Here is an 8,673-nt window from a genome sequence, read left to right as displayed (position 1 = left end):
TCCCTGAAATGGAGGTGGGCAAGTTACATCAGCTCTGCTGTAGCATGCGAAGTAGCAACTAAAAATCCAAGGCGTAAAAAACCACAAAATTCTTCCTAGATGACCAACTAATCACCACGTATATTATTATCACGGTTAAATCATGACACATATATAAAATTTGAATTTTAAATTTAAATTTTACATAATTACTATAAATTCAATTATGATAAGATATCCAATGATGGTGTATACAAGATTGATATTTTTGTTTTGATTAATTCTTCCATTTTTTCCCAAGTCTTTGGAGAACTCTAAATCACACACTCTGGGATAGTATTTTGCTGGCGTCCCTTTTTTTTGTTGGGGAGGGAGGGGGGGTGTTTCTCACATATTCTGTTGTCGTTCAGAGTAAAGAGAATCAAATAGAATATGGATATTAAACGGTGTTGCGAGCGATTGAACCCCTATGTTACCAGCTCTAGAATTGCTTTTGATCATAATTTGCTGAAAGGGTAACTGTAATTGCCGATTCTTATGTGGTATTCAATTTCCACGATGAAAGTGCTTTTCATACGAAGCAATCCATTGCACGCCATCATCCAACTGCATTATACACATCGCCCCTGGTTCCTACATCATTTTCCCCCAACTTCTATGGCTAATTAAGATTTAAACTCCAACAATTCATGGCGTTTCAGATTCAGGGCCATGCACAACAAAAGCACTCAATGACTCGATAGAACTTACCTGTAGCTCTTTGGTATAACTTGTGTTCCGTTATTCAACTAGAGATTGCTCAAATAACAATCAACTTTTGTCTAAGACCACACAATCAAGTCTTATATATTGATGGAAGCTACATAAGTGCTTCATTGCCTCACGTACACTATGATTAATACTGTCAAACTGTACAACTTCATCATAGTATTTGGCTATAAGGTGCCTGCAATTATGTTTTCCTCAGGCCAGTTCTTGTAATAGCTTGAATATGAAGGCCTCCTTTGATGTGCAGTGTAAACATTGTTCTGTAAGTTACCCTTGCTGCATCATCACCTAATCTGAACTTGTAGTAGTAAAGAAGGGCCGCTGACAGTATCTTCATCTGGCGATAAGCAAAATCTTTGCCTAAACATGTTCGAGGTCCAGCCTGAGAAGGGAAATTTGGTAAGTTAGATGATCCACGATTGTTGATCAAACGACATGCCTAGAAAAATAAATTGTCAAAGGATGCTACATACATGGAAAGCTACGAATTTGTATGGCGATTCAGGTTGGAAGATTCCATTCTTGAGCCATCTTTCAGGTCGAAAATCCTCAGCATCTTCTCCCCAAATGTAAGGCATCCTGCCCATCGCATAGGACATGTAGTAAACACCATCCCCTTGTTTCACTTGAGAACCGTCAGGAAGAATGTCATCAGCATCTGCGCACCTTCCGTCCTGTAATTTACAGAATAGAGAGCTATCAACAGGACAGAGATGTCAATTCCAATGCAAGACTTCATGATGCAGTAGTACGAAGCGTCTGGATGGGAGAAGCATGTGTTAATCATGTTTCATCATATTGTGCAGGCAGTTGATGAGCTCAGGCAGAAATCTTCATAAACATTTGCATCTATTGACTGGATTTGTGTGTTGAAAATGTTTAAAGTGATTTTGTCATAGTTCATGAGCCTCTACCACTTTGCATCCCAGTTTCTATTCAAATTTCAAAGTCCTTTGTTTAGCAAACGGTTCAGAAAGTATCCGGCAGAAACACATTATAAGTGAAAAGAAACAATCATCCAATAGATTTCATGAAATTCAAAAGTAATTACCACTGGAACTCCAGGATATAGCCTCAAGGTCTCAGTCAGGGTTGCATGAAGATAATGCATCTTCTCTAGTATTTCGTCAGTAATACTTGCCATAAAATCATCAATACTATTTTCACTGCACTGATTGCCTGTAACATCTTTCACCTCCTCTGCAACTCTTTCCTGGATCAGAGGGTTCTTGCAAAGCATATAGAAAAACCATGAAAGAGTGTTTGCAGTAGCATCTTTTCCTGCAATCATGAAATTCAGAATAATGTCCCGTAGATATTGATCAGTCATCTTCTCTGGATCCTTCCTGCTTTCCACCAGAAACCTTGAGAGGATGTCCTCCTTGTCATTCTTGAAGTAGAACATCAAGATGATAATCAGTTTCTAGCATGGTTCATCCTCAGCATATTCATTTCTCATGTAAATGTAACTACTTTACATGAATCCAATTCATGTAGTTACTAGATCTTTCCAATGTGAAATATTGCCATCCCCCAGGGAAAGGAGTGGGGGGGACTTCAAAAAAAGCCTCCATCCTTAATGTTTTGCCTGTTTAAATCTAGTCAATATACTTCAGTTCTTTCTGACTGAAAAGCTAATGATTTACCAGTTCTTCCAGCATGAATGCATTTTGCTGAAAGGAAAAGGTTGATGTATTTTATGGTATTGACTGTTGGGATCCTGCATTAGAGGATGGTTGTCTACTGACAGTTTCCTTTTGTTGTGCTCACAATTTACAGCAAGTAATATATGAATTACAATGCGATTGCAGTATACTCACAAAATCATTTCGCAGCTCTAACAGTTTCCTCTTGGTCTTGATCAACTCATCTACGAAATGATAGATGACTTTGATGTTCTGTTTAAGGGACGCTTCACAGCCAACATTGAGGTACCGTTTGAGCTTCCAGAATGGATCGACATAGCGCCAGTATATTAGTTCATTTGCGTCATCAAAGGCCCTGATAAATTTGGTCACCTCGTCGCCTGATCCTTCAAGGCAATTCAGATCTACTCCAAATCCAACTTTGAATATTGAATCCAGCGTGCATCTCATTAGCAATTCCTGCAAGGAAGCAGCTCCACAGACAAGATTAAGTGAGAGGAAAAGTTAAAAGAAATTAAAAGGAAATGTGAATCTCAACAGAAGCTAACCATTTATTTTGGTTATTATCAAAATAATCAAAAATTTTTTGGTATATCTTACTCTTGACTAAAGAAACCAATCATTTCAGATTGGTTTGAATTTTTTAAATGAAGAAAAACGGAATAGCAGAGTCCTGAACATGTCATTCAGCATTAAAAAGTGAACACAGTCAGTGATTTGGAGTTTATCTTGATGGAGGAATTCCTTTAAATCTACAATGAAGTTTATGCAACAAAATGTTGAAGTGAGCAAAAATAACATGGATATGCAAACATGTCATTGCTGGACAACTTTATAGGTTTTGATCACTGATCAGAAGCTCATTTAATATTCTCTTCAGGTAAGTACAGAAGGAAGTGTTGCCAGCTGCTAATCACGCAACCATATCAAGTAGCTAAAATATAAAGGCTCCAAAAAGAATCAAAGGCGAATTAACAACCAGATCATGCTAATTGTAAGGACCTTCGTAATCTACACTTCGTTGACTTACATGTATGTCAAAAACTTGGCTGGCCTGAGAAAGCTCACCAACTTTTGCAACCAATTTTGCTGCGTTTCTTCTGAAAACTGTGCAGCTGAAATCTCTCAAAACCCTTGTTGAGAACTCAAAGCTTGCTAGCTTCCTCTGCTGCCTCCACTTCTCACCATCTACAGCAAAGATTCCTTGGCCAAATAAGTCTGTTACTATATCTTGATTATTTGTGCCTATTGAATACTTATAAAAGTTGGTTTTAAGTATGTGCTCGACATTTCTCGAATCAGTTGTGTATATTTCACTCTGATCCGGGCCAAGGAATCTAACAGTGGGTTGTCTTTTTGCCAGTTCTGTTTGGTAATCGTAGAGTCTGTCTAAGTAAAAGAGTTCATGAAACACAGTTCCAACCACTGGCGGGTATTTCTTGTTTCTGATAAATTTTTCGATGAAAAATTTGAGTACCAAAGCTGCAACTGGTATCAATAGAACCAGCGTTAAGGTTAAAACGGTGATGAAGATTGAATAGAGGACATCCATATCTCTGCAGAAGGTCATCAAGAGGGGATAATGATACCTGAAAAGTCTACCAAGTACTAACAACTAACATTTTTATACAGAATTATGTGTCAAGACACGAAATAATCTATTTTGCCCACCAAGGACAAAGAGAACAAAGGATTTAGCGAGCAATGCCAAGTCTTAGGTTGCATCAGCAGGTAGTGAAAGGGACAATGACCCCAACTTTTTGTTACATAAAACAATCCAAAAAAACAAGGAAAAAAAGGGTAAAAAACTTGGGGAGTCCCTAAACTATTGTCGTTGTTTACATTTGGCCCTTTATCTAAATTTTATTTTCGATTGACCCTTAAACAATAAATATTATTAATAAACTAGTTGAAAATCACCAATTACAATTTGTCTGACAAAGTAATCTACGGCATAAAATAAATAGAATATATCACAAATATATCTTATCTGAAATCATTAGATTTAATAGAGTTACAGAATATGAAAGATTACATTGTGAATCACAAACTATCATATCTAACCAATTATAAAAACTGTTCCATAAATATCTATGCATACCTATTCCCTCAAATTTGCTATTTAACTGGTTCAGTCTCAAAACTGATGCTGAAATACAACATGTGAAAATCCGTTAACTAAGATAAAAAATAAATATTTTGCAAAAAAGTTTTTCCTTTAATTTCCATCTTCTGCTGGCTAACTAAGGGTTGAGCTTTTCCCACTTTATCTTGCTGCCGCCGGATGGTCTTACCTTAACACTACTACTTCCATTATTTTTATTTTTGATAGTTATAGCAGCAAAAAAAATTTCTTTATTATTTTGTTTAATGAATTTCTAAAAGTAAATCCTAAAAGTTATTTTTTAATACAATTTTATTTGGTAAGAATGCTTTTTAATCTTCTTAAAACAAGTTCAAAGTTAGTTTATTATCGTGAATAGAGGTCACAAAGTCACGCAAAATAAACAAAAAAAAAATTTGTTAGAGACTATCACCAGGAAGCAGAAACCATGGTGTCCTCAACAATGAGAAAATTGAAAAAATTTAGTTGGATACTTGTAAAATTTTAATGCACGTTACATTGCAAGATAACTTCCCAACATCCGACATCTTTAGCTTCCCTTTGTCTAAATTGTTATTAAAACAACAAAAGGATCATATTTTCTTTTGAATCGTTTAATTTTTCTTTCATTCCAGTCATTTTTTATTGGTTTTGTTTTTCTTTTTCTTCTGTTTTTCCACAATAGACAACTGTTTCTTCCTTGTAACATAGTTTTCATAAATTTAGTTTTCCAATTCATGTTTAGTTTCTAAATTATCCAACTAAAATCCCTTTCTTGCTTTTCACTAATTGTTGAACTATATTCATAAGATTCTATTCAAGATAAAAAATTTACTTCAACAAATTTATGTTCCTAGATAATATTTAAAGGCCAGTTTTACATGAGTGGCCATAAAAAAGTTAAGAATAGAAAAGGATCCTGGAAACATAATGTAGTCATTAAGGGTATTAATATTAATCTAGAATAAATATATGCCAGCAATGTTCATCGTTGGATGTATCTTCTCAGATCAGTGAAAAAATATGGCCTTCAGGAGCGCCTTGAACTAGATCTTTGGCATCACACGCATAACAACTTGTTTCATCTTTCCCTTTTTTTTATATTATTTTCGGGTCTCTTTTTAGTTAGAGAGCTTCTAAGTTTTAAAGCTGAAAACGAAGAAAAGAAGGATTTGAAATCAAAATAAAAAGTTGCCACTTAGTAATGTGACACCATATGCATTACACATTGTTTAATAATTTTTGGATAGATTTAATTAGTACCATAATCGAATCGAACTGTTCACGAGTAACTCAATCAAAAACTCAACTCGAATTCGAGTTGACCAAATTTGAGACGAGTTCAAATAACTTGATAGGCCTAACAAGTGGAGTTCAAGTATCCAGCAGCAAGGCTGGAAAACTCATGGAGCCTTATTGAGTTTTTTAATTTTAATTCTTCAATATATATTATTATTATAAAATTACTCTTGTGCTCAAAAGAGTGATTGAATTTATGAAATATTTCAGGTCATACGAAATTTTTTTGAAGGGCGATAATGTCTTTTCGCTAAAAAATTTTCAAGAAAAATAAAATTTCCAAATCTTCCTGATTCAAACCCGATAAGGCTCGCATTTACTTGAACCCATGCGAGTCGAGCTCGAATTCTATGAGCAATGCATTGAAATCGAGCTCCAATAATACTACTCGCTCGAGCTCGAGTATCCTTCTTGCATGTCGACTCAATTACATCCCTAGGTTCAATGTACAACAGTTGCATGGCAGGCTTTAAAATATCCCCCAAAACATTTGTTTTTGCTCATTTTATATCTTTAGCGTTTCTAATCTTGTGGATATATTGGCATCAATGGATCATCTTCTATGTCATCTAAGTAAGATGACTATTTTATTATATTAAACTCAATATGATTTAAGAAGATGCAAACCGAGTTGAGTTGAATCTAAAACATTAACAATGCAATTAGTAAACTAAAATCTGAAATAGAATGCCTACTCGGTAAACAACTCAAACACAAATTTTACCCAAGCACTATATTAGTAATGTGAACAGATGTGTGTATAAGATAAAGTACGTCATAATTAAACTCCCATAACTCCTCAATCGCACTTCAGTGAACTTGAACAATCTTTATCTTCTTGGTTGCCGGGCATGGGAGACTTCCCGGTTACGATGAAAGACCCTCTCAAGTCAAAACTTCTTCATTTGGATTTTCTCCAAGGAAAAGTTGATAAACTCAAAAATGCTCCTACATTCTTGGACATCAAGAAAGATTCTTGGACAAAGTAATCTACGGCATAAAATAAATAGAATATATCACAAATATATCTTATCTGAAATCATTAGATTTAATAGAGTTACAGAATATGAAAGATTACATTGTGACTCACAAACTATCATATCTTACCAATTATAAAAACTGTTCCATAAATATCTATGCATGCCTATTCCCTCAAATTTGCTATTTAACTGGTTCAGTCTCAAAACTGATGCTGAAATACAACATGTGAAAATCCGTTAACAAAGATATAAAATAAATATTTTGCAAAAAAATTTTTCCTTTAATTTCCATCTTCTGCTGGCTAACTAAGGGTTGAGCTTTTCCCACTTTATCTTGCTGCCGCCGGATGGTCTTACCTTAACACTACTACTTCCATTATTTTTATTTTTGATAGTTATAGCAGCAAAAAAATTTCTTTATCATTTTGTTTAATGAATTTCTAAAAGTAAATCCTAAAAGTTATTTTTTAATACAATTTTATTTGGTAAGAATGCTTTTTAATCTTCTTAAAACAAGTTCAAAGTTAGTTTATTATCGTGAATAGAGGTCACAAAGTCACGCAAAATAAACAAAAAAAAAAAAATTGTTAGAGACTATCACCAGGAAGCAGATACCATGGTGTCCTCAACAATGAGAAAATTGAAAAAATTTAGTTGGATACTTTAAAAATTTTAATGCACATTACATTGCAAGATAACTTCCCAACATCCGACATCTTTAGCTTCCCTTTGTCTAAATTGTTATTAGGGATAATTTCAGATACCTCCCCTTAGGTTTCTGACAGTTTCACTCCCCTCCCCTGTGGTTTCAAAAATACCACAAACCTCCCCTAAAACTAAATAGGCAATGTCAAAATAGACCCAATTTAAAAATACAAACAATAAAAAATCAGTAGCTGGAGAGAGAAACAAGTGTGTGCCACAAACGCCCTCATTATCTTGCATTAATGAGCTAATCTCATGTGAAGAAAAAACAGGGAATTTAAGAACAATAAAACTTGAGGGGGTGTAAGTGAGACCAATGCATTCATTAAGGTTTGAACGTCAATAGTGAACAAAATGGAAGGCAACGGCTCTTTCTAGCAGTCAGTTCTAATGTCCATATGCAACGCCCAGTTCAGAAGGCTATTTATGAGAGTAAGGGACTGCTTGTTTTACAGATTGAAATCGGAAATGGAAATGGAATCATAGACTCCGGTTTTGGAATTAAACTTTTCATTCCAATATCTAACTTAGTTCACATATTGGAATTAGCGTCATTCCAATTCCTGATACTTGGTTTGATGAGTGTTTCGGAATTAAATGTAATTAAATTTCAAATTTACCCCTGATATAACAATTCTTCTAAAATAAAAGAATTACACATACGACAAATTAACATCTCCATAATTGTAACTACAATAGTTATTAACTTTTTGATAAAACATAAGAAAATCATAAACCATAAAAAAAATTAATACCAAAAAATAAATATAGTGGCTGCATTAACAAGGAGTAAATTCCCAAAAAGAAGGAGTTTTTAAACTAACTTCTCAAAGGGTGACGATTTTTGAATCTCTTTCCACAGGGTGAAAAATACATCCAAGGAATGCATTCTTCCAAATAAAAACGCAACTTTCAAATACGTTATTTTAATTTTCATAAATTTGTTTAAATATGAAAAATTGGTGAAATAGCGCATAATATACCAACTTTTTATAAGAAATTGACAGGTTTTGTAGTATGTTTTGTATCAGCTCTTTATGGGAGACATGCTAGCTCTCTATGGGAAAAATTGGTTAAATAGCGCTCAAAGGAAAACTATTATGCTTTGTATTTAACATAAATTAAATATGTGAAAGTTAAAAATAAAAAAAGAAATTGCTCATAACATACCAGCTCTTTATGGGAAACTGGC

General features: G+C 34.2%; 1 protein-coding gene across 1 annotated transcript; it reads right to left on the bottom strand.

The window, feature by feature from the left end:
* Positions 1-715: 715 nt before the first annotated feature.
* On the bottom strand, positions 716-4,088 carry LOC140037083 (cytochrome P450 704C1-like). Its single transcript, XM_072081070.1, has 5 exons — positions 3,424-4,088; positions 2,568-2,852; positions 1,799-2,137; positions 1,221-1,421; positions 716-1,129 (listed from the first exon to the last, which is right to left on the bottom strand). Exons 1-5 carry the CDS (start codon positions 3,961-3,963, stop codon positions 932-934), a joined length of 1,563 nt encoding a protein of 520 aa, XP_071937171.1. The 5' UTR covers positions 3,964-4,088; the 3' UTR covers positions 716-931.
* Positions 4,089-8,673: the final 4,585 nt, after the last annotated feature.

This window comes from Coffea arabica, chromosome 2e (genome assembly GCF_036785885.1).
Source record: "Coffea arabica cultivar ET-39 chromosome 2e, Coffea Arabica ET-39 HiFi, whole genome shotgun sequence".
NCBI lineage: Eukaryota > Viridiplantae > Streptophyta > Magnoliopsida > Gentianales > Rubiaceae > Coffea > Coffea arabica.
Note: the sequence above shows the minus strand (reverse complement) of the source record. Positions and strands in the feature narration are given on the sequence as shown.